At 37.8% G+C, this 27,203-nt stretch overlaps 2 protein-coding genes across 9 annotated transcripts in view; one reads left to right on the top strand and one right to left on the bottom strand.

The window, feature by feature from the left end:
- Nucleotides 1–468: 468 nt before the first annotated feature.
- The window catches only part of lhcgr (luteinizing hormone/choriogonadotropin receptor), a 165,320-nt gene continuing 138,585 nt past the window's right edge, over nucleotides 469–27,203 (bottom strand). For 4 of the 7 annotated variants that reach the window (XM_079635579.1, XM_079635578.1, XM_079635580.1 and 1 more), the window contains 11 exons: nucleotides 22,855–23,217; nucleotides 14,513–14,584; nucleotides 13,346–13,420; nucleotides 13,132–13,206; nucleotides 11,090–11,164; nucleotides 10,724–10,801; nucleotides 7,469–7,537; nucleotides 7,300–7,374; nucleotides 6,225–6,410; nucleotides 3,758–3,826; nucleotides 469–2,380 (listed from right to left, as the gene is read on the bottom strand). In XM_079635579.1, the coding sequence (XP_079491705.1) occupies nucleotides 1,168–2,380; nucleotides 3,758–3,826; nucleotides 6,225–6,410; nucleotides 7,300–7,374; nucleotides 7,469–7,537; nucleotides 10,724–10,801; nucleotides 11,090–11,164; nucleotides 13,132–13,206; nucleotides 13,346–13,420; nucleotides 14,513–14,584; nucleotides 22,855–23,006 (2,139 nt within the window). In that variant the 5' untranslated portion in view covers nucleotides 23,007–23,217 and the 3' untranslated portion in view covers nucleotides 469–1,167. The remainder of the gene's footprint in view (nucleotides 2,381–3,757; nucleotides 3,827–6,224; nucleotides 6,411–7,299; nucleotides 7,375–7,468; nucleotides 7,538–10,723; nucleotides 10,802–11,089; nucleotides 11,165–13,131; nucleotides 13,207–13,345; nucleotides 13,421–14,512; nucleotides 14,585–22,854; nucleotides 23,218–27,203) is intronic. The other 3 variants (XM_079635577.1, XM_079635581.1, XM_079635582.1) reach the window with 1 other exon arrangement.
- acoxl (acyl-CoA oxidase-like) overlaps nucleotides 24,428–27,203 on the top strand; it is a 54,378-nt gene continuing 51,602 nt past the window's right edge. The window contains exons 1-5 of one of the 2 annotated variants that reach the window (XM_079635585.1): nucleotides 24,428–24,624; nucleotides 24,798–24,894; nucleotides 25,202–25,288; nucleotides 25,538–25,624; nucleotides 26,022–26,120. In XM_079635585.1, the coding sequence (XP_079491711.1) occupies nucleotides 24,512–24,624; nucleotides 24,798–24,894; nucleotides 25,202–25,288; nucleotides 25,538–25,624; nucleotides 26,022–26,120 (483 nt within the window). In that variant the 5' untranslated portion in view covers nucleotides 24,428–24,511. The remainder of the gene's footprint in view (nucleotides 24,625–24,797; nucleotides 24,895–25,201; nucleotides 25,289–25,537; nucleotides 25,625–26,021; nucleotides 26,121–27,203) is intronic. The other variant, XM_079635586.1, reaches the window with a different exon arrangement.

Genomic DNA, 27,203 nt, shown 5'->3' on the forward strand with positions numbered 1-27,203 from the left:
ACAAAAAAACATGGTGTGCTTCAATGTACTTTATATAAATATAAATATGAAAAGCTCTAGGCTATACAAATAAAAATTACCTGAGTCAAATATAGCCTATGTGACCCTGGACCACAAAACCAGTCACATGGGTCAATTTTTTGCAATTGAGATTTATAAATAATCTGAACGCTGAATAAATAAGCTTTCCATTGATGTATGATATGTTAGGATATGACAATATTTGGCCGAGATACAACTATTGAAAATCTGGAATCTGAGGTGCAAAAAATTTAAACATTGAGAAAATCTCCTTTAAAGTTGTGCATTTATGTTCACGATTGTGCTGCATTCACTCACAAAAATACATGTTTTATATATTTACGGTAGGAAATTTACAAAATATCTTCATGGAACATGATCTTAATATCCTAATGATTTTCAGCATAAAAGAGAAATTGATCATTTTGACCCATACATATGCAAATATACCCGTGCGACATGTGACTGGTTTTGTGATCAGGGTCACATATGGGTTCGAGGAATTCAAGTACATAATGAAAGACTGCAATTACATTTTGCTTTCATTTTATTTGATTTCAAATACTACATGGTAATAATAATAACAAAAACGACCTTCATTTGTAATGTTTTTAGAACAATAATTGGATTTGTCCACAAAGTGGCGCTCTTCCACGGTGTAAAACAACAGCTCAGGAATGTGTTCTTTAAACATCCGTGATTGCAACTAGATAAGTTATATAACTTAAATAAGGAAACTCTTTTTCACATTAAAAAGCCTTACATTGACTATTTAAACTATTTTACAGCAATCATGCAATAATCAGGTTTACTTCTGACACCAAAAAGGCTGAAAATGCATGCAAAGAGTTACTGAAAATGAGTTAAACCCAGACTGATGCTTGCCACCTCACAGTCCATATCTGTTAAAATGAAAGATCTTGTAGAAATTGTGACATAATTCTGCTTTTTGCTCCTCTTTGGGAGCTACATTCTCTCTCAAACGACCGGTGTGTCTTTTGAACTGTAAATCATGGAGAGATAAGAGTGAAAATGAGCTGCAAAATGAGTACCATCTTCCCCGAGTCTCTCAGATAAGTTCAAGGGCAGAACACCAAGAAATAAAATCACGTTTAAATTAGCCGAGTCCGAGTGTGTCCGGTGTCTCTAGACCCTTTGCACCTGCGGTCGAGGTGTTAGATGAGGAAAGCTGGACATCCACATGAGGGCACGAGGGGCTTTGGAGTTCGCATTGGAGCCGGAGCTGCTTTTGCTCCGGTTGATGTTCTCCGAGCAATACGTCTTCATTCGATACAAGCTAGCTTTGCTCTCGCAGCAGCCCATGGAGCTCAGCAGGACGCATGCGTCTTTCCGGAAGGCCCTGGTGAAGATGGCGTAGAGGAACGGGTTTGCGCATGAGTTGATGGGATAGAAGAGCACCAGGAGGATCTTCGAGTTGGTCACCGTGATGAGCGGGACTTTGAAGGCCGCAGAAATGGCGAAAAACGAGATGGGCGCCATGCAGAGGAAATCGGTGAAGATTAGCACCGCCATGCGCTTAGCGATCTTGGCGTCTGCGGTGCGTCCTGGGAACTCTGGGTTACGGACGGCCGTGTAAATGCACACGTAGCAGCCGCAAATCACCAGGAAAGCGCTGACGTTGAAGAGCAGCAGGAGCATCACGTAGGCTTGGGATAAAGGAGTCTCGATGTCCATCGGTAAACACATGCTGACCTTGTTGTAGCTGCTGACGCCTATCAAGGGGAGCAGAGCCAATGCTAGACAGAGCAACCATCCGCCGGTCATAATCGCGGAAGCGTGGCTCAATCCCAGACGCCGCTCCAGGCGGAGAGCGTGCGTGATCGTGTGCCAGCGCTCGACCGTAATGCTAGACAACGTGTAGACGGACAACTCGCCCCCGAAGACGGACAGAAACCCGGCGATGCCGCATCCGACTCCGGTTTGCCACTCAATGGCGTGTTCACTGTAGTGTCCGCGTGTCCGGAGGTCCACGGTCGCGATCATGAGGAGATACACGCCGATGCAGAGGTCGGCGAAGGCCAGGTGGCACATGAGGAATCTCGGGACGGTCAGTTTGCAGCGGCTTGTGAATATCACGAGCAACACCGTGAGGTTGCCGGCGATGGCGAGGACGTTGATGAACCAGATGGCCACTCGCAGGAAGCCGAAGCCGGCGATGTCCTCGCAGGGGTTGAACGCGTCCGCCTCGGGGGTGCACTGCAGGGCTGGCCGGCGCTGACACAGGTCCAGCTCTGGGTAATAGAACTCGATTGCATTTCCAAAAGTGTCTTCGACTGATGTGGATCCAACGATGTCGGATGCAAGAGGATCGTCCAGCATTAGAGAATCATCGGATGGACTGAGGGAAGGACACAGGGGTGAAAATGGTCAATGTCACACTATTGGGAAAATATTACACAACACAATACTTTGCCTGAGTAGAGTTATATATGTTTACAGTACCGGTCAAAAGTTTGGAAACGTTACTATTTTTAATGTTTAAAGTGTCTTCTGCTCATCAAGGCTGCATTTATTTGATCATAAATATGGAAAAAACAGTAATATTGTGAAATATTATTACATGTTTTCTATTTTAATATACTTTAAATTGTAATTTATTCCTGTGATCAAAGCTGAATTTTCAGCATCATTACTCCAGTCTTCAGTGTCACGTGATCCTTTGATTTGACACTCAGTTATTATTAATGTTGAAAACAGCTTAATATTTTTGGGAAGCTGTGATACTTTTTTCAGGATTCATTGATGAATAAAAAGTTAAAAAGAACAGCATTTATTCAAAATATCAATCTTTTCTAACAATATAAATCGTTTTTTTTTTTTGCTGATTAAAAGTATTCTTCTTTTTTAAGAAGAAAAAAAAACGACTGACCTCAAACTTTTGAACGGTAGTGTATATTGTTACAAAATATTTATATTTTCAATAAAGGCTGTTCTTTTTTATGTTCTGTTCTTTTGTAACTTTTTATTCATCAAAGAATCCTGAAAATGTATCAGATTTTATCAAATATATCAAGCAGCACAACTGCCTCCAACATTGATAATAAAATGATTTCTGAAGGATCATGTGACACTGAAGACTGGAGTAATGATGCTGAAAATACACAGAATTAAATTATATTTAAAAGTATATTCAAATAGAAAACTGTTATTTTAAATTGTAATAATACTTAACAATATTATTATGCACAAGGAGTCTGACAACAGCCGGTATGATCTGATCTCACCATCATCGAGTCTGTCTGTGATTACATGAAGAAACTGAAAAAACGGAGACACTAAATCCAGAAGAACTGCGGCAACATCTCCAAGACTCCTGAAGAAACCTTCCAGACTTTTGCACAGTACTGTGTGTCAAGAGTAAAGAGCTGCAACATTCATATGGACTGCATAGCTCAGTTAATTTGGTCTGAATACCAAAGTTCATATTGAGATCTCAGATGTGATTGCAGACTTTGGTATCCTGGCAAACCGGAGCACAGTTGGAGACATTGTTGACAACTCGAGAGGATACAAATCTCTTTTTTTTTTTTTTTTTTGTCTTAAAGTCTCCATTTGCTCTTATTCGTTGCTAGCTTTATTTAAAATATTTCATACATTTTTTTTTTTTTTAATCTTATGGACCTGCAGAATCTATAAAGAAGATTCTAATTATTTACTTATAGATACAACAATAAAACAAAACATGTCAATACTACATCACACAAACCAAACATACTTAGCCAGTTCGCTGTTGTCGCCACAGTTTGATGATCCATTCCTCAGCGCAGCAATAACAGAACCCTCCCTATATGAAAACCAGAAAATGAAGGAATTGAATGACAATCCTCTGCTTTAAATCTGAACAGTGAATCATAATATCAAAGATAAATGTCAAGTTCTCCTATTGGAGCTTCATTTTATGACGTTCTCTGAGATAGAAGTGCCAGTGATGCTCTTATTCAAAATGGCAATGGAATAAGATGAGAGGAATATTTTACTCCACTATGACATAGCGCCCAGTTGCTGCTTCATATTTTTGAGGAAACCCGTGATACATTTATCATTTAAAACTTTCTGTATGTCAAAGAATCATGAAAAAATGCATCACTGTTTCCACAAAAATATTATGAGCCCTATTTTAACGTTCTGAAACGCAAGTATCAAACGCGAAACGCAAGTATCTTAGTGGGCGGATCTCTTGCGCCCGACGCAAATCTAAAATGTGTTGTGTTGGTCTGAAGTCGCTTCATTATTCATAGGTGTGGTTTGGGCGTAACGTGAAATAAACCAATCAGCGCGTCCTCTCACATTCCCTTTAAGAGCCGGCGCGCTTGTTCCATGGCGGATTGCTATTATAACGGCGGATTTGCCGGAGCGCGCAATTTACACGATGGTAACGGTGATTTTGCAGTCTTCAGAATTGTGTTTCCTGGTTCTTGACGGATAACCCACTTTGTCAGGTGTCCTTATATACCGATGTGTCTCGCCACCATTGATCAAACAGGTTTGATCCGTCATTACTACAATTAGCCTGAATAATTTGGGTAAATGTGTAATATGCCTATTTTTTCACATCTTCATGGACACCACAATGATTTCCCTCGTGTGGTAATATTGTTCCTTGTTGTAATTATGTATGGTTTGCAAAAATATGAACTGCTGTGTCTGTGTAGATGAGAGAAACAAAGTGTGTGTGTGTTGTGCACACGCTACATTATGGCTAAGCATGCGCCCTTAAAATAGCATCTGAATAACACGCCACTGACTTTAGACTCGGTTTTTCCTGGTCTGTGGCAGAATTGACCCTTCGCAGGGAGCTTGATTGACAGGTGATCTGACCAATCATACTTCGGCATCCGCCATTTTGTCGGACAAAGCAGTCAGGAGAGTTAGTAGATTAACATGGGAGGATTTGAGCTTGAGAAGCGGAGTGTACTGACGTCTTTCCGCGGTTAAAACAACATTCCTTCTGATGTTCATTCATGTTTATTTGATGCTATAAATGAACTAGAAGGAAGAGATGATCGGTTCACGAGCAGCTTTAACTGAGGCGACACAGCGATCTGTCACACACATTAAAGAGCCACAAAACTGTATTTATTGTTTAAATTTCTTTTAAAAAATGACCAAATTTGAAAGGTGAGACTTTTACGTTTAATATCAAAAGTAAGCTGGTCTGTCCTGTCTGTCGGTGTGTTGTCAGTGTCCTCTCTGCTCCGCGATGTATTTTTCACTGCGTGAGAACATGGTGTGGCATGAGAGCGGTGTAGCTTGTCGGGCATAGCGACAGTAACTAAGGGGGTCTTTGCGAACGGTCAATTGTTTTCTGAAACGGCAAAATAGCGCCAGGGAACGTTTGCGCCGGAACACGCCTCCTCTATTTACTGAACCGAAAGTTAATTCCCTCATTTACCGACGTGCGTCTGTGGAGGGAAAAGTCTGCTGTGCATCGGCTGCAAAATAGGAATGATACATGCGTCGGTGTACAAAGTAACTGGGTGCAAGATAGGACCCCTAAACTGATTTGAGACCCTGGATCACAAAACCAGTCACAAGTCGCACGGGTATTGTGGCGAGCAGGACGAGGTCGAGGGCCGTGGGAGAACTGATTACTGATGAGCGACATCTGCGCGACGCACAGGTCTCGTATCTCTCACGGAGGAGCGGAAGCATAAAAGGAGGAGCGACGACAGTGGACATCGAGAGAGGAACAGGCCTGAGTTTATGTTGTGTTTTGTTTTATTATTTGTGACAGCTTACTCCTTCTTCCCGTAACATCTAACCTCGTTACGGTTATATCTGTGGCAATAGTCAACAATATATTGTATGGGTCAAATTTATCCATTTTTCTTTTATGCCAAAAATCATTAGGATATTAAGTAAAGATCATGTTCCATGAAGATATTTAGTAAATTTCCTACTGTAAATATATAAAACATGTATTTTTGTGAGTGAATGCAGCACAATCGTGAACATAAATGCACAACTTTAAAGGAGATTTTCTCAATGTTTCGACTTTTTTGCACCCTCAGATTCCAGATTTACAATAGTTTTATCTCGGCCAAATATTGTCATATCCTAACAAACCATACATCAACGGAAAACTTATTTATTCAGCTCTCAGGTGATGTATAAATCTCAATTTAAAAAAATTGACCCATGTGACTGGTTTTGTGGTCCAGGGTCACATTTGATTTGCTGACCTGTGTGAGTCCCAGCTGAGCAGAGCGCAGCAGTGGCTGGGATACGTGAGCTGTGCATCTCTCAGGCTCTTCAGTCCCTTCAGTGGAGGCAGTCTCTTCAGAGCGAACGCCGAACGGGCCACCAGCATCAACACGGACTCCAGACCATGAGAGGGCAGTGTCTCCAACGCTGTAGACGAAACATCCCTGGTGAACAACAGAGAGTGAAATGCTGCATTGAAGTTGGCATGAAACTGAAGTTTTCTTCCCTATTGTGACATATTTCTGAGTGAAACGGCTTCTCGAACAAGAATTTGTTTTTAGAAAATTGTGGTTTGCTATTGACCTTTTCACATATGTGACCCTGGACCACAAAACCAGTCATAAGTCGCACGGCTATATTTGTGGCAATAGCCAACAATACATTGTATGGGTCAAAATTATCGATTTTTCTTTTATGCCAAAAATCATTAGGATATTAAGAAAAGATCATGATCCATGGAGATATTTTGTAAATGTCCTACCTTAAATATATAAAACATGTATTTTTGTGAGTGAATGCAGCACAATCGTGAACATAAATGCACAACTTTAAAGGAAATTTTCTCAATGTTTAGATTTTTTTGCACCCTCAGATTCCAGATTTTCAATAGTTGTATCTCAGCCAAATATTGTCCTATCCTAACAAACCATACATCAATGGAAATCTTATGTATTCAGCTTTCAGATGATGATTAAATCTCAATAAATAAAAAAATACCCATAAGACTGGTTTTGTGGTCCAGGGTCACATATCACACGCCCTAATATGTAAAGACATTTGATTTGATTTCTCATGTCATGACCTGCTCCTCAGGTCTTTATATACGGCAATCAATCCCACCTAAACCAGCCAATCAAGATCTTCAGGTTTTCTTAGTTAAAAGCTAAAGGCATGTGTGGTGAAGATGCACCCCAGATTGAGTCATTCAAATTGACATCTGATAAGACCTGACAGAAAGCGTATACTCCAGAGAAGATGAGCGGGGAAACAGTGAAGTAAAGAGCCAGAATTGGCAAGAGAAAGGCAGCAGTATTTCACTGCCGTGTCACTTACAGCGTAGTGGGGCCAAATGCTTTTTTAAAAGCGTCTTCGTGGATTAAACGCAGATCTTTGTTGTTCTTTAATACTCTGCAAAACAAACAGATTACACCGTGATTATACAGCACACATACCGTAGTATACTGAATAGATATTAGTGTATTTATAATTTGTCAATACTTACAGTTTATCTATTATAGTTCCATTAAATGCATGGCTTTCTATTTCTTGAAATCCATTGTTAAAGAGATTCCTGAAAAGAGAGAGAGAGAGAAAGAAACATTATCAGCGGATAATGACTTAAATATCATCCAAATACTATGGTATTAACCACAGTTGTATTGAATATTATATCAAGTACAACATTTTTGGTTTAATAATGCATATGTGTAAAAGTATGCGTGCTTCAGAAAGTGTTCGTGATTAAAGGCTCTGCTATCTTGTTTGAATAAAGATACAGAGATTGAAGGTTGCGTGTCTTACGTAGACTAAGCAAGATTTGATTAATAACACTATGATCTCAGAAAACTGACCGTCATTTAACTATATTAGGCCTGTACTAGCCACATAAAATTGATTTAGATCATCTTGCTTTTGTACACCAATAAAATATTCCTTGTTTTGTTGAACTTGTTTATTATAGGGGTCATATCATTGGGAGTCCGTCCAAAAAGAGCATTTATTGAAACTAAAAATGCAAAACTTAACAAGATAATTTAAATCAAGAACATAACCCTGATCGTTTCATTCGGATCGTAATGGTTTGAGGAACAATGGTTTTATGGATCTGTCACAACGGTGATGCAAAGAGGCTGATATTAAAGGATGACACAATGTACTTCATCCAAAAGCAATACTCTTATTTGTGAGCTGTGAATTTGCTTTTGGATAAAGTGCACTGTGTCATCCTCGCACAGTGACAGTGCCTTTAAATCATCTATATGCAAAGAGTCACTTTATTGCTGAGGGTCAGATGGAGGGTGGAAAACAGTGAAAAAATGTTGTTGACGAAAACTACCGTATGACGAAATTATTGGTCAAAGACATTTTTCCACTGACAAAATGAGATAATAACTACATAAAAAACTGTTTTTGATGACAAAAACTATAACAAAAATCTATTTACCTTTTTGTCAACGATAAAGAGCATGATGAAAATGTTAGGGAGGGACGATTTGGGAAAAGATTCAATCACAGTTAATCTCTTTGCGTGGTAGATGTGCACATTTGAATGGTAACGTTCTGGGGTGCGTTTCCCGTGCTACTACGTTACTCGCTGCTTCACTTCCATAGTACGATGCATCGTTGGAGAAATCAACTAACTAGTCATGACCATAGATATACATAATAAAGGCTAGATGTCTTAAGGCGGAGTCTCTAACGTCATCACCGGTGGCCATCTTGTGACAGGGAAGCTTTCTGGTGGCTGATGTACGGTGAGTGATCTACACGAACACAAATACTCTTATCTCGCTAAAATCTTGACGGATTTACAAACGGTTTGGTTTCTTACAAACGTTATTAACGTGGCTATAATTCTGGATGCTTGAACATGTTGAAATATATAATATTATAATTATTCATAAGTATGCAGTGTCAAAACTACATCTACATGACGTTTATAACAAACCAACCCGTTTGAAAATCGGTAGAAAATTGAGCAAGTTATGGTTATTTAAAAAGTACATCCACCATTAAAACCCAATGTTACGAGTGAGCGAGCTCAGCTGACTGTGACAAGATGGCCGCCAGGTGCGGACGTCGACCTCCATTGGCCAGCAGCGCGGATGAGACGAAACGTTTATCATACATTTCCAAGGACAAATAGACACACACAAAAAATATCAAACTGCCCATTTTGGCGAGTTTCCATTTAAACACAGTCCATTACGCCTAAACCTGCTTCTGTCTGAGTCCTTAATGTTATTTCAAACAACAAAAGACAAAGATAAAATCACTCACTGCTCTTGACTGAGTAACTTTAGTAGCTTTAATAAGCTTTAATATTTAATTAAGGGTTTCTTTTTATGTTATTTTAGCTGTGATTACTTTATTCAATTTCTCTAGTATTTCTTACCTGAATACCTGACAACCTAAACACTGTTTATTTCATTTGCATTTTTATTTAATTGTATTTATTTGTTCTTATTTTTGTTTCTTATTTACTGACTGTTAGAGTTTTAGTTTTAGTTGACTAAATCTTTTGTCAGTGTCGCATGATCCATCAGAAATCCTTCTAATTTGCTGATTTGCCACTTAAGAAACATTTCTTATTATTATCAATGTTAAACAGTTATATTTTTGTGTAAACCATTTTTTCAGGCTTTTGATATTGGATGTAGAGAAATCTCAAAATAACAGCATTTATTCCAAATATAATTTTTTGTAACATTATAAATGTCTTTACTGTCACTTTTGATTGTAATGCATCCTTGCTAAATAAAAGTATTTCTTTTTTTTTTAATTACTCACCCCAAACCTTCAAACAGTAGAGTACCTGTATGTCATGTGACCATTAACCAACATCAGAAAACCCCAAACATGTGTTAAAATTATTAAAATATTAACTTAAAATTTCAGGTGGCGCTTTAAAGGATTAGTTCACTTTCAAAAAAAAAATGTTGCTGATAATTTACTCACCCCCATGTCATCTAGGATGTCCATGTCTTTTTTCTTCAGTAGAAAATAAATTAAGGTTTTTGAGGAAAACATTCCAGGATTTTTCTCCATATAATGGACTTCAATGGCAACCAACGGTTTGAAGGTTCAAATGTCAGTCTCAGTGCAGCTTCAAAGTCTCGACACGATCCTAGCCGAGAAATAAGGGTTTTATCTAGTCATTTAATATATATTTTTTAATTATATACTTTTTAACCACAAATGCAACGTCATCACGTTGGAAAGGTAACGCAAGACGTATTCGGAAGTACCGACCCAGTGTTTATATGATGTATGTATGTTGAATGACGCTTATTTATATGTATGTGTGTCAGTTTATTGTTTAAAATGGTCCTTATATCATTATTGTAATGATATAACTTTGTAAACACGTCTTGCGTGACCTTTCCAACGTGATTTTCTTTTAGTAAATGACCGAACGTTTCGCTATGTAAGACCCTTATGTCTCAACTGGGATAGTGTCGAGACTTTAAAGCTGCATTGAGACCTATGATTGAGACTGACATTTGGACCTTCAAACCGTTGGTTGCTATTGAAGTCCATTATATTGAGAAAAACCTTAATTTCTTTTCGACTGAAGAAAGAAAGACATGGACATCTTGGATGACATGGGGGTGAGTAAATTATCAGAAAACATTTTTTGAAAGTGAACTAATCCTTTAAGCAAATATTTCAGGTCAAAGAGGTTCGGCTGACAAAAAAAGTTTGTGGGGATAACAGCCCTGAATCATAACAAGATGCCATAGTGTGATATACTAACATTGTGGTGAATTCACTCGTCATTCCGGTGAAAGCATTTGGTGGGACTGAACGCAGGTTGAGGTTATCACAAATATCCCTAAAAAAGAACAAGAAACAATAAAACACTTCGCCGCAAAAACAAAACTCACGAACAAAAACATATTAGTCTCCTAATCTAATACATCTGTGCTTTTATTATCCAGTGTTCTGACTCATAAGTCTCTGAAGGAGTCTGTACTATATATCTGTCTATTTCATAACACCCCATTTTCTGTCAGCTTGAGACGGATAGCAGACGGTCAAATTATAGCTTCACTATTACTTTCCATCATTTGTCCTCTCTTACACCATCTCTCAAACAGATGAATCCACAGGGTAAACTCACAGTATGAAATGGGGCTCCAGGGAGAAGATGGAGGTCAGGTCAGGGAATATACTTATGGCAGTGTTGGAAATGCTCCTGTAGAAATACAAAGCAAAAGGGAATTGGGTCTTGACCTGTGCAAGAAACCAAAAAAAAAAAAAAAACACAGGTGCGTCTCAATTATCTCTTGATTTCGTGAATCAGTGCATCGTCTACATGAATCCGGGACCTGGTAAGTACCCGGATGACCTACTACTTTATGCAATTTAACAAAGTTTCAGCTACACAAAGTATTTAAAGTCCCCCAGTAGTCAATCATTTTATCCTTTAAAACTCATCTTTGATCACCAAAATTACATATTTAAACAGTTTTTACTTGAGAAAAAAAAAAACTGTCATGCCTTAAAATATCTTGAATGTAACTTGACACCCTTGCCTCATTTAGTATATGAGGTTCAATGAATATGCAAATGAGCCCCGCCTCCACTCACTCACTCAGCTCAGAGATCCACTGGTTGACGATCACACGTTGATCTGATTGGTCACAAGTTAGTTTGTGACGTCAGAAACACCAGCGATTTCAAACCGTGTTTTTGAGACTGTCTTTGGTTCACTGCAGTTTTAAATAGAAAATACTCAACAGTGGTGTTGAATTATGAATTTACACATGGTGTGTCTTAAAGCATATTAAAAACACCACATAGACATATAAACAACATTAAAAACTTGATTTTCACCACAGGGGGACTTTAAGTGGATTTATAGTTTAATATAAAATTATTATGTGGAATCAACTGGAATAAGTACACAGTACTAGTTTTTCTTACTTAAATGGTTTAAGCCAATCGGTTTCTCCAAATGGTCTGATGTTATGTTAACTCCTTGGGTTTAAAGGGATACTTCACCGCTGGAACGATGAATGTGTATTTAAATTGGGTAATTTATGTAGTAGAAATGTGAAATTATTTTAGAAGTTGGTGCCTTCTAGACTGAGAAAAGCCAGAAAATTAATTTTTGGCTCATGTGGATGAAAGACAACAACTCCCAGAATGCACTTGCTTCGCTGCAATACGAGGCCACTCCCAAGCCACGCCTACCGGTCACAGGGTATCGGAAGAAATGATACAACCAGGCTATTAGTTGACTCGAAACTGAAAAGACGCCGTTTTATCGTGAGTCTCCGTGACGAGTTAGTCCGTAAGTCGTACAGGTAGCCACGAGCATCGGACATGTCCGGCCGTGTTTTGGAGATCGCCCAAATGTCCGGGATTAGGCTTTTGCTTTCTGCAGTCGCCATTCATTATGTTTACATTATTACATTATTTGACACTGACACGTACGTGCCAGCTTTGCAGGTCATGCACAGCTTTACACGGATCCCGACTGAGACGAAAACACAGAATTTCAAACCTTTAAAACACAAAATTGTGTTGTGAAAACACAATTTTCTTAGCAATGCTAAAACGCACATCAACCGATCAGGTTTAGCGTTCATGTAAACACTAGATTCAGATTCACCAATCGGAATGAATTCAGTCCGATTGAAACAAAAGGTGTGCATGTAAACATAATGAACGGCGACTGTTTATATGTATAAAGCAAAAGCCGAATCCCGGACATTTTGGGCGATCTCGAAATCCCGGCCGGACATGTCTGGGACAAAGAGGACGTATGGTCACCCCTACTACTCCGCTTTCTCCACAGAGCAAGAGCCTGTTAAAAAAAGATGGCTGACACTGTTTGTACATTCTGTGAGTGAGATCGCCCTCTATGGGCGGGTTGAAAACATGCGGGACTAGCGCCTTCTACTGGCTGTAGTCTCTAGCCTCTGGCCAGGAAATCCTCCAAAAAAATACGATTTTTGCGTCATCTGAGGTTTTTTTCCAGACAAAAAAAATACAGAAATCTCTCATGTAAGGGGGACATTAGGGAGGGAAGCACGGTCATTCGAAAATACTACCGGGTTTCTACTGATACAAAGCTTAATGCTAATCGGTGAAGTATCCCTTTAAGTGAATTAAAATGTGATTGCTGTAGGAAAACAGAGATTATGAGCTGCTTACAGGTATCTCAGCTTGGGAAGGTGGTTGAACGCCCGCTGGTGGATGTGAACGAGACTCCGTGTGTTCTGGATTGAGCTGTGACACAAATTCTTGCATGAGAAATGACAAACAAATTACACTTTACTATGAAAAGACTCACAGTCATTAAGAAATGCACGCAAATCGAATCAATTTTCCATGAATCACACACATTGTTCCTTGAGTGGTTTCTTACATTTCTGAGACATTCAGAAGGCTGTTGAATGCTTCTGTCTCTATGGTTTCCAATGATATACTCTGGGAGATTTCTCTGGGTGAAAAAACAACAAGTGAATGAAAATGAGAGGCAAAATGTGTCCCAAAATACACAATTTTATGCATTTATTTGTGCTTATAAAACTGAATAAATGAATCGTGCACCATCAGAAACTTGGATGGATGAAACCTACAAAACATGTACATATTTGAATATCATTTGAAATGTATAATATCAACATTTCTTATTAACAATTCTTCTTATTAATATTGAAATATAAATATTTTGTAACAATTAAAATCTTTACTGTCACATTAGAATGATTTTTTTGAATGAAATTTTTTTTAATTTTTTTTTATCATACCAACCACAAACTTTTGAACGGTACAATCATAATAACAATATATGATATACAATAATAACAAATATATGAATTCCAATGAGAAGGAATAACACAAACCTCCTGCTAATTGTCTGGAACTCTTGTTTATTCTGATATATATCATGTTCATAAAAGGTTCATATAAAAAAAAATACAAAAAGCAACATAAATAACATCTTTCTAATAAAAATAAAACAGTTTTGTAAAACAAAACCATGTCTAATTGCATTTTATTTGTTTACATTCTAATTGAAGTTGTGGTTTCATTATAAAGTTTTGCATTAGACTTAAAAAGATTTATAAAGGTTAGTATGAATTTTTCATTGTAAACCCCATATAATCGAAACATCTTTTTTATGCCATTCCTAGGGAAAGAGATGCTTCTTTTTTGGCACAAAAATTCAATCCCAAGAGAGAAAGATTCTTTGATATTGTGTGATATTATAACTGGCATTGACAAAATACTACTCCTTTTAATGCTCGCTATTCAGTCAGAGAATAATCTATTCTGTGCAAGCGTTCAAACTGTTCCTCCTAACTTGGATGTCCTGAGCTTTTTCAAAGAGCTGCAGGGAAAAAATTGGCATTGAAAGCTCCTTCGACTCTGTGCGTTCTGAAGAAGGGAGTGAACATCAAAGATTCGCTTCTCAGATCACATGATGTGGAGATGAGCCTTTTGGCTCGGAGGGCAGTGATGATGGATGGCATGCTAAACATCTGGTTATCTGTCGTCATTTTTAAAAAACAATGACTAGCCTACTCACATTGATTTGACTCCTTTCAGGCGGTCGAAACTGCGACTGCTGATGGTTCTCAGAGAGATGTATTTCAAAACTCTGAAATTGAGATGCACAAGATGAATGAATAATAATATCACATCAATTAGTCATATTTTTCAAGTCACAATGTGAATAATTTTGAATAAACAGCAACCACATAGAAACAACTATTCTGAAAACATTAGCAAATCACATTTTCTTTAAAATGTTCATGCATCCTGGAAAAAATTTGGTTGAAATAAAAGTAGCTTGAACAAAAGTAGGTTGTAATGGTTAAAATGTTTGATAAGAAGTTTTACGTCAGCAAAGCACTTCCGCTCTTAGACAGAGCAGATAAAAGCTCATTCAGCAAGGACCAAACACTCGAAAGAAGACAACTGACCTTCATTTAACCCTGTGAAATCATAATACTCAGAATAGTACACTACTGTGCCACTCTTTCTATATCTATCATATCGTTATACTAAAAAAAGAGTAGTATGCTGCTATTCCAAATTCAAGTTGCGCTAGTCAACTTTATGGGATTTTGAATATGAATGAGGTTTTTGTGTCCCTGTTTGTACTATTTTCAGCAACATTAATTTCCCCCTTAATTATCAAAACAGCAATCAAGTTTTCCAATGCACTGCTAAAAATGACCATGCAAATTGCAAGTAATTACATCACATTATGTCTTGCATGTCTGGGCCGTGTTTCATTTAAGAGTTTGGAACCTTTGCACTCGGATAATTATCACTTGGTTTTGTTTTTGAGAGAAGGTCACGGTGTTCTTAGAGTTTGAAATTGTGAAGTGCTGTTGATTCATCTCCTACAGTGCAGGTCTGATGAGTGTGGAGTCACCGCCCGACTCTTGTTAGCGCTCGAAGACTCTCGCTTCGGTTGGAGTGGAGGCTGTCAGATCTCCTAGCCTTCCCTTTCCTAAACTCACATCATGGATCATACTAGAAATTAGTCTTCTGGATATGCTTACAGAAGCCTCAAATTTTGATTAATTAATTTATCCTGAAAAGAATACTAATCATTAAATGCCATTTGTTTTGATATTTAATGGTATTTTTGAAGGCAGGATCTGAACAAACTCCTTAAAAATAGAAAAAGTTCTTAAAGTCAATCATTTTATCCCTTAAAACTCATCTTTGATCACCAAAATGGCAAATTTAAAAGTTTTTTCCTTGAAAATAAATTCTTCATGCCTTAAAATAGCTTGAATGTAACTCGACACCCTTGCCTCATTTAGTATACGGGTTTCTATTAATATGCAAATGAGCCCCGCCTCCACTCACTCACTCACTCATCTCAGAGATCCACTGGTTGATTGGTTACAAGTTAGTTTGTGACGTCAGAAACACCAGCGATTTCAAACCGTGTTTTTGAGACTGTCTTTGGTTCACTGCAGTTTTAAGCAGAAAATACTCAGCAATGCTGTCCACTTATGAACTTACACATGGTTTGTCTTATTAAAAACACCACATATACATATAAACAACATTAAAAACTTGATTTTCACCACAGAGGGTCTTTAAAGGTTCTTTATTGGCATTGATGGTTCCAGGAAGAAGCATCCTTCGAATCTTTCCACAATCTTTGCACAAAAAGTTCTTTATAGTGGAGAAAAGGTTCTTTAGATCATTAAAGGGGAACACGATAACTCTAGCCATTTCTTCGCTGATTTTCACTTTTGTTGTCGCATGTTTTCTCAACGAGCTCCCCCCATGCTTATAATTATTCATAAGCATGCAGTGTCATAAGTACATCTCTGACGTTTATAACAAACCAACCCGTTTGAAAATCGGTAGAAAATCGAGCAAGTTATGGTTAGTTAAAAAGTACATCCACCATTAAAACACAATGTTACGAGTGAGCGAGCTGACTGTGACAAGATGGCCGCCAGGTGCGGACGTCGACCTCCATTGGCCAGCAGCGCGGATGAGACATCTAGCCTTTATTCTGTATATCTATGGGTAATACATCATTCACAATATCATAGAACATTGACATGTATATTGAATTGCCGCAAAGCAGTTTGTGTTTCTCGCTCGTTCTCGCTTCTCATGAGACTTCCTATTTCCAACTTACCGGGACGTTAGGCCCCATGTTGCAAGGTTGGTTTTCCGCCTGGGAACGCTGGGGGGAGCGGGGAAAGTCACCATTTTCACCAGAACAGGTTATTTAACCAACCAAATGATTTCTAAACGGTTTTATTAAGTTGAAATAGTTGCTAAGTTCCCCTTTAAAATGTTCTTCACAGTAAAGCCCCTTTCACACAGCGCGTTGATCTCGGGAAATTGCCGTAAAATTGTTAGAGTGCCTTCTGTGTGAACGCAAACACGTCCCGGGATTGATGCCGGGATCGATGCCGGGATGGGGACCTAGTAACATTGCCGGTGTTGTGCCGAATACTGACCCCCGCCAAATTATTACCCCCCTAGTATTGGTAGGTTTAGGATTAGTTGTGGGGGAGGGGTTAGGATTAGACAATCAGGTACTGACTTTAATGAGGGGGGTAATCATTTGTCAGGGAGTCGAAATTCGGCGCTACTGGGGAGTATGGACTCGTCTTCGTGTAGAAATGACGAAAAGGAGTAATCAGCAGAACTGACATCTGACAGGAGTTATCAAATCCTGACGTTACATGTCTTTACAGGATCTTTACGGGATGTGTGTAAACGCACTCACAGATGTGAGTGTGAATGAACCAAAAATCAAACACATTATCCGTGTATTTTCCGTAATCTCTGTGTGAAAGGGGCTTAAGAGTAAAATTATTATTTTAAAGGGGTCATGACATGAGAAACCAAATTTGCCTTGATCTTTTGGTATATAAGAGGTCTTTGTACCATTTAAACGTCCTGCAAGTTTCATAGCTTAAGACGTCCTCCCCATTATAAACAAATCATTTATTTAATCAAGCTCTAAATACAGCTCGTTCTGGATCCATGGTAAGAAGTGACGTCACGGTACGAAGTGACGTACCAGCGTTTGCATAATGACCGCCTCCAGCGCAAGACAGTTACGCTTTAAGCGCAAGGCAACTACGCTCATTTCGTATCGTTGTCGCGCCCGCGCCTCACAAGTGTTCAGTCGACGGACAGCGAGTGGGTCTGTGTACAGGGAAATTACGATGCCACGCGGATGAGCTGTTCCTCGCTGTGGACAAACAACATCTTTGAATACGCTGCGAAGGATCCAGTCGTCAGGGAAAAATGGATGCACTTTATTTTTTGCGGACGTCTCAGTCACGGCAGTGTTAGTTTAAGCGTTTGTTCTGAAGGATGACTGTTTTGAGCTTTGCCAGAAAACTGTTGCTCAAAGATAAGTCCGTGCCGACTATTCTGGGCTCAACATCGTCGACGCAAACTGTAAGTAATGTATTTAAAACTTTAAACTACTTTTTAAATACGCTGAAAGATCCAGTCGTCAGGGAAAAATGGATGCACTTTATTTTTTGCGGACGTCCCAGTCACGGCAGTGTTAACTTAGTTTAAGCGTTTGTTCTATACATTTAAGGATGACTGTTTTGAGGAAAAAATCCCAATATGATGCTTGGCTTTGCCAGAAAACTGTTGCTCAAAGATAAGTCCGTGCCGAATATTTTGGGCTCAACAACGACGACGCAAACTTACTTTTTACCATGGCTAATATAAACAGATTTGTATAAGAGAATCTTGAAAATATGTCGCCTTTCTAGTAGGCCTACATGTGATTAGTTAAATAATGTTTAACTGTTAGCAAATTAAGCTATAGGATAATTATGCAACAATAATCCGTTTTCAAGTGTCTCGGGTTAATTTTTTTTTATTAATTCAAAATAGTTTCAATTTCCATGTGGACACGAGCTGATCCAGTCTTCGTTGTTGTGGTGATGGTTCATTTTCCTCTGATTCCGGCTCAAACAAGGTTTTATCATTGCAAAAGCCATCGCTTCGCATGCATCACCCGCTAATAAACAGTTGCGCCGAATCCGCAAATGTTCTGGCTGGGGGCGTTAATAATTGATGCACAGGCACTGACGTTAGCCAATCATAACAGTGGGCGTTAACACTGAACTCTTAAAGGGGAAACACCCCCAAAACAGACTGTTTGAATCAGAGGATGAGAAACAGGGAAAAGGTCATAAATCACTACATTTTAAAAGTTTTTTGTAAAAAAAACTATAGTAATACTATAATTGCACCTAAGGGAACATAATAATAAAATAAAAAAAACCATGTCATGACCCCTTTAAGAACTGTTTACTGAAAGGTTCTTTGGGGAACCAACAATGGTCCTTCTTGTTATGTTATCCAAGCGTGGTGTAGGTAGAAAGGAATGACGAAGAAGATTGATTAAAATAGACTATGATAACAGAAAGTAAACCTGAACTCTAACTGTGTCCATGGAAACTGATGATGGTGGGAAAACTAGAACGAACGGAACAGAAAGACTAACAATTAAAACGAAGCCAGAACTAAGCATAACGGTTACATTTATATATGGCTGTGAAAACCTATGGAAGCTTGTTTCCGCCACGCAATAAAAAAATGTGAAAGATAATTGCGACTTTATCTCACAATTCAGATTTTTTTTCTCACAATTGCGTGACATAAAGTCACATTTGCGAGTTATAATGTCCAAATTGCGAGATGTAAACTGTGTAAATGTAAATGTGACGTTTATTTCGGGAGTTTGAAACAGCTTGCCAAAGCTTTATTTCCGGGAAAAGTTCACTATGGCTGGTGTCACTATTCTACATTGTCCGTAAAGTGCTATAAATAAACGTGACGGGTCTTTACTAGAGTGCCGAATTGCAGAGCGTGTGCAGAAATATCCACGTCTCTCTGATCCGATGCTTTTCTTATGCCTTATTACATAAAATGCTTGCTGTTTTCTTCATGTTGTTGTGTGTTTATTTTGTTATTGAGAGGAAAGCATACAGCACATATTTACATATTCATCTAAAAGCTGCTGTCAGATGTTTTCTAACAGTATATCGCTGCTCACATATTTTTGAACTTCATTTTACCCCTAAGCGAAGAATGAAAAAAGTTTGCCGTGAGTATATCAGGGCCTGGAAGCATCAGTGAATGATTCGTCCTGTATATGCAATGCAGAAAACGTGGAGGAAACCGATGGTGGAGTTCAGTGCACAATGCAGAATATATTTAGCCAATTTTGATTTGATAAATCACAAACAAAGATGTCGATTAATCAAATTCAAAACTATTCTACCATTCAGAATCAAAGCCCTTCACTACAACCTGCCAAAATAAAAGTCTGGATTAAATGGACTAAAGTAAATTCAAAATTAGGATAATTATTATTAGTATTATTATTCATTTAAATTATTTTAAATAATAATTAATATTATAAAATAAATATTATAATTTTTTTAAATGTGAAAATATACCTAATGTATTTTAACTAGCGTAATGACATTTTTGAGTGTGTCTAGGTATCTAAATAATGTTTTGAGCCACTGTAAAAAATAATTACTCAATGACAGATGCTACATCCAAAACTGTCAATTATGTTTGTTCATGTTTGTCTAAAACCCAGTGGAATTAAAAACATAAACAATTGACGAAACTTTTTTTTTTTTAAGCAGTAATGAAGTGGGTGTGTGATCACAGTTATTTTTCTTATTTTTAAGGACATTATTCATTTATCTCATGTCCTTGATTGCATGCGGCTCTTATCAGGGCTCAAGGTTTCAGGAGAGGAAGAAGATGATTTCAAGGCCTCAAGGACATTAAGCAGACTCTCTTAACACACTCAGCGCAGCGGGTGTGATGATGATGGCAAGCCATGACCCGTCAGTCAGACAAAACCACTTGACCTGTCTACTTCGGATATTACTTTTCTCAAGCTTGCCACAAGTCAACAACTCCCCCATTGCTTTTTTCAGAAAGGTGGAGGTGTCATGCGTAAGCAGAACTATAACGAGAAGCGAGTATTGCATCACAACTGCTCTCTAGCAGGACGAACAGCTGCTAACAGACCTGTTAAAGTATTCAGAGCACAAAATAAACTATAAAAGGTTATTGTGATCATGATGGGAGCTAGAAAACTGAATGGGAGAAATTGCAGGAAGGAGTCTGTCACCGTTTTGATGGAGGCCTTTTTAGCTGGAATAGCCTGAAAATACAGCTTTTTAGTGTTATTTGTGAAAGGAGAATGACAGTAGTGGCCAAAAGTGATGTCAGGAGAGGACATTTGTTTTAAATGACCATGCATGATATTTTATATATTAGGGAAGAACAAAACGCTAAACTTGGTTAAGGTATTCGTCTGCCAAAAGTATGACAAAAAAAAAAAAAGGCAAATTACAGCTGCAGGTTTTATTGTGCTGTTCAAATAAATAAATAAAAACATTAAATAAAGCAAACATTGACTAATCAGTTATTAATATTTTGTTGGTTCTCTCTTGTGTTCATAATTTATTTGTATGACAGCCTAACCAAAAATTATTTAGCATGTTTCATTGCGTTATCACATTCACAAATAAAAAATCTTTAACAAATTTGTAATAATATTTGAATAAAGGGTGAAGAATAAAGATGTACATTTTCCTAGGCCGGACGTCACTTTTGGCCACTACTGTATTTATGATATAATTGTTGATATAAATTTATTGCTGATTTGAAACATTTTTAAAATGCAATTATAGTTGTAGAGATTTCAGCCTTTCCTCATTCAAGCAGATGGAGATGTTGCATGCATGTTTCTATATTTTCTTAATAGCCGAGGGAACTGACTTGTCTTAAAGGGAGGGTTGGTAGAATCAGATTATATGCATGAAACTATATAATTACAGGCAGCCAATGAGACTAACACTCACTTTACACAATGTTTATTCAAAATGCACTAAATAAAATTAAAATATATGTTTGTTTTTTTTCAATTGACAAGAGAACAATAATACATCAAAGAGTGATATAATCTTGCTTTTATTCAACTGAAACCAATGTGCTTTTATGAATAGTTTGAGAGCATAATGTAGCTAACCCTCACATTAGTCATGATAAAGGTTTGCTAAAATAAACTAAAAACAAGCAAACAAGTTTAAATGAAGATCTCTGCATCACAGCACAAAACAAACCTTAATTAAAATTTACTTCAGCAAATACAATACAAATTGAGACATTTTTTTATTTGAGACTTACTTTTAGGGCCACTGTTCATATAATGCATATTTGTCTAAACACCACATGGGACCATTCAGACTTGTTATTTGTACATTTTGTAGATAATAAATGGGTATCTATAGATAACTAATTATTTATTATTCAGATAACTGAATGGGTCATATGTGTTTAGACTATATTTGGGATGGTTATTTATGAAACAGAACCATAATATAAGAACATCCACTGTATCATAAAGGCTGTTGTTATGCGTCGGACGTCCACACAATGACAAGACAATAAAACGCAACGCAACACAAACACAAACACACACCCTTCGTCCTATGAGGTAATGGCACTCCAAATCACACATTCAAATAAAATATTGTAGTTGTCCCCTTTTCATATTTAACATTCTGTACTAACATGCAAACTTATTATGAAGCAATTAAGATGACTTGGCAACTTGAGAGATTTGGGTGTGTGAGATGTGGTGTGTGGTTTATGTTGTCATGTACATAATATTTAAGAGGTTTATTATTACAGTGAATCACTGCGGACAGTCTCTTCAAGGTTATTTCACAGTCCCTATTAGTCGATTAATAAGCAATTAATTATTTTAATGACCACTAATGAACATCATGTACTGTACTTGATGTGCAACTGCATATATATATATATTATATACGTACATACAAAAGCACACACCACCATCATTGTCTAAATACAGCTCACATTATATGGAGTAAGTTGTAAGTTATAATTCTTACAGTAAGTATTCTCATTATAAGAGAATCTGCTGGGGGGTTTTTTTATTCTAATTTGAGTCATGTTCTTACTTAACATATCCATATCTAGAATGCTTTACTACAAAAACATACATGCCTTATACATATTAATCCATTGTTTTGGCTGATGATGAATTGTATAAAAATACAAGATATCAAGCACATGTGACAACTTGCCCCAATTTAAACGTGACAGTCTGCCCCAACCAGACTTATATAGAAATAAATACAGACCGGGTGAATTCAGGTTGATTGGGACATTTTTTGGGGGCGAAAAGTGTCCAGATCACCTGAATTCACCCTATGTGACAACTTATCCCGGTCTACAATAGCTATACTTCCTATACACTGACATGTTAAGTGTAATGAGTTAATGAAAGTGCCACTTAAACGTCTAGTTATAAGTGGCATAAGCGATGAAGAGATGTGTGCTTACAGTCTGTGAGTTCTGCTCTTCATGTTTTCTGTCGCGCTGTTACAGGAGATGCTCTTCTGAGAACATCTGCAGACCTCAGGACACTCGAAACACACGCCACCGCAGAAAGACATCAGCAGAGGACAGATGACAAGCAGGAGAGATCTCCACATTGTTTTGTAGAGTTTTCACCTTGTTTAAACTGGTGATATCCACTTTCCTCTCGCCGGGAGATCTTCTGACTGGAAATCGAGCGCGCGCTTGAGACTGGACAGGAAAAGAAACGCTCGCGCTGATCCCACAGTTGGTGAAGCCGCTAAAGCGATTGATTTCGAGGTCCTAGTGCAGTGTATGCGTGTTCACAGTCCTGCCACAGCACCTGGTCTGGGAGAAGAGCTCATAGATGAACTGTTTGCCTGCATGCGCATCTTGAGTCATATCAGAAATAATAATGAGCGAGCTGCGCGTGGTGGCACATCAATAGACCACACACACACACACACACACACACACACACACACACACACACACACACACACACACACACACACAAACACACAGAAAGACATACCTACACATAGATAGCTCGTAAAAATATATACATTACAAAATATATATTTAATATACAACATGACATCATCATAATAATTAGTCATTATAAAAAGTTATTTTAGAGATCAGGTTGGTCCCCTGATAGGCTACATCATGGAGACGTCTATTTGATGTACACATTTGCATATTAAATATGTCTTCTTTTTTTTCAGATGAGTGTTTGCTCATCTGCAATATTTTTCTAAGACATTTCCTGCCTGATGTTAAATAGACATTTAGAAAATGTATATATTTAAGATGTCTAATTTATGTAAAACTGCTTTTTCTAAGATGATAGATAGATAGATAGATAGATAGATAGATAGATGATAGATAGATATATAGATAGATAGATAGATCCAGATAGATAGATAGATAGATAGATATATAGATAGATAGATAGATAGATAGATAGATAGATAGATAGATAGATAGATAGATAGATCCAGATAGATGATAGATAGATAGAACCAGATAGATAGATAGATAGATGGATAGATGGATAGATGGATGGATGGATGGATGGATGCTCATCACCTCTGAAGAAATATGCAGTAAGTGGTTATGTTTTTTCATAAGGCCACGGTGACCTGTGTTAAGCAGCCAATAGTTTATTTGTGTCTATTTGCTCCGGCGCCGGGCTGTTCCATTGATAAGAATGGGAGGAGCAATAACCTTGAGGACATTATGAATCCGGTGTGCTGCACTGTATAAATAATTAGAATTTTACAGTCATGATAATCACGAAAACCTTTTACATTCACCACGAAAAACCTTTAGAATCCAGAATAACACAACATTTTAGCATCATAATGATTGGCTAATTTATTATTTTATAACATTGAAACCCATAATCTACTTCACTGTAATGGAATCTATATAAAAAGCAAACCTAAGCAACTGTCCACTGGTTTATTATACTTAATAAAATGGAGAGTTATGCATTTCATATTTTAATATGTTTGACAATAAAAAAAAAGGTATTGGCTGTGTTGCCGCGGAACGCGATGACATCACCCAAACGCGGAAGTGGAATGTTACAGTTACAGTAAAAACAAGAGGAACTCAAGTCATCTTGTTATCATCCATGGATCAAAAACAACCCAGCAGCCTTGCCAGATATCTGGATGGAGAATTCTGGGAGATTAAAGATGCTTTTCGGGACGCGATTTCAAAGTGTGATCTGTTTCAATCCAGCAGGTAGGCTATGTTTTCTTCAAGACTCATTCAGAGGAGTTAGCTTGAGTAAATGAAATGACATATACAGTCGCCTCCTCTTCCAGACACCTCATGGAGGCTGTGCACATTTTGTTAACGGTTTCAATAGATTTAAATCCATTTTACGCGTCATTTGAATGTGAATTCTTGTGCAGTTATGAACTGACTCTGGATCAGAGCAGAGACCTGACCGCAGAGAGACTCTATCACATCTTAAGACTGCCTTTCATGAGAGAACACCTTCAAAACCAGGTACATAGTCTCCATTACGCATTCAATTACGCATTAGTGTTGTTACCATGGTAAAGATAGGATGTCATTTGGTAAAAACAATTGTACTTTGATATCATAGTACTAAAATTCAGTTTGCATTGTATGCTACTCAAAGGCTCAGCTTCATTATTATTTACCATGGTAAATGTGCTAAAACAGGGATTTACCATGGTGCATACAGTATAAAAAGAATGTGGTTGTACCATGATACCATGTCCAAAAGCATGTAGGCAGTACAATGGTATGTTTTGTTAGTGTAATGCACATCTTATTTGCATTTGTTTAGCTAAAAGAGAAGCAAAACGGCTTCATAAACAAGAGTTGGGGCATCACCGAGCTCATCTGCTCCGCTGACATGGCCACGGGAGTCAAGGTTTGTCAGCTTTCTGCTATTTTCTTATATTCCAGCTGCTTCTTATTAAAGGTAATCATTAAACTGAAATCAGCTGCAACAGGATTTCTGGCATCTTTGCTTACTGTTTAGATTATAACTGAGTTTTGAGCTGTTCTGAGGCACATTTGCATGTCATGTTGGCACGCATGATGCTCCACATTTGCATTTATTCCACGCTATGGTGGTGCATTTGAATAGTGACAGCGCACTGCTTGCTGTAACCCTCAGCTCGGTGTTGTGTGTGGACTGTATGGAGGTGCTGTCAATAATCTAGGCAGTCCAGAGCAGAAGATGAAGTGGTACCAGCCCGTATCAGTAAGTCATGAATCAATTCTGTGCGCTCCAGACTTCCAACACGCTCAATAGATGTGCACATGTTTGCAAGCCAAAGTCCTGCTCAGTTTTTGAGTTTGCACATGTGTTTGTTTATTGCAAGAATGGCTGCAATGGGCTTTATGCACAGCTGCACTACTTCCTGAACTTTAGCCAGCTCCTTTGTTTCCTGTCTGCCATTATTGGACAAACTGATTAATCCAGGTGTGTCTGATTATTCTTGTTGGTCAGGCACACCTGGATTAATCAGTTTGTCCAATAATGGCAGACAGGAAACAAAGGAGCTGGCTAAAGTTCAGGAAGTAGTGCAGCTGTGCATAAAGCCCATTATTGATGTAATGTCAATGCAACATCTATATGATTCTGCGTTTATTTGCAGGAGTTACAGTTTACAGGGATGTTTGCAATGACCGAGAGGGGCCACGGTAGCAACGTTCGAGGCATTATCACTCAGGCCCAATACGATCAATACACACAGGTAATACCCAGGTCTACTCTATGCTTTTGTCTACTGGACGGTCTAGGCTCAATAGTGATTGCAATGCAAATTTTAAACGAATAGTTCACCACAAAATTTGAATTCTGGCATCACTTACTTATGTCATAAAATATTGCTGGTGATTTATACCGTCAAACTCCAAAGTAAAAAGCATACAATAATTACTATACAATATTTATTTATAAAGCACATCTGAAATGTTTCCAAAAGTTGAAAAAATGCTAAAGTTAATTTATTTTAGTAATTCAACTTAAAAGGTGAAACTAATATATTATATAGACTCATTACATGCAAAGTGAGATATTTCAAGCCTTTATTTGTTATAATTTTGATGATTATGGCTTACAGCTTATGAAAACCTTTTCACAATATTCTAATTGTGAATTTGGGGTGTTCATAAGCTGTAAGCATTAAAATTATAACAAATAAAGGCTTGAAATATCTCACTTTGCATGTAATGAGTCTATATAATATATTAGTTTCACCTTTTAAGTTGAATTACTGAAATAAATGAACTTTTGCACCATATTCACATTTTTCGATATTCAACGCCGTTCTGAGAGCGACATTTAGATGAGTATGTAAATATGTGCTGCACTTTCCTCTCAATAACAAAAATAAACACACAAAAAACTGCAAAGTTACGAGAAAACAGAAGCTAAGAAAGCATCTGATCATAGCGATGTGGATATGTCTGCAACTCACCGGCATTAAGTCGACGTATGAGGTCATTCAAATGACACAGTTATGATAGTTTGATTATAAAGTGTATTTGAGACTATAGATCTGGCTATGAGAGACTATAGTTTGAATGAATCCCTTTTCTTCGCATGACACATTGACATTACAATACAGAATGGCTCTTCTTTCTGCATTAAACATCACATCCTTTTGATTTTCCCGGTAAAAACGTCCCAAGTTCTTCACATAAAACACAGTCTACAGGCTGTCAGACAACTTAGGAAGTCAGGGAAGGTCTCATTTCTTAAGTGTCATTACAAGCTGCTCACACATTGGCAATAAAAAGTGATCAAGACATGAAGATTGTTACATACAGCCCAT

Source organism: Phoxinus phoxinus (genome assembly GCF_949152265.1).
Source record: "Phoxinus phoxinus genome assembly, chromosome: 14".
Taxonomy (NCBI): Eukaryota; Metazoa; Chordata; class Actinopteri; order Cypriniformes; family Leuciscidae; genus Phoxinus; species Phoxinus phoxinus.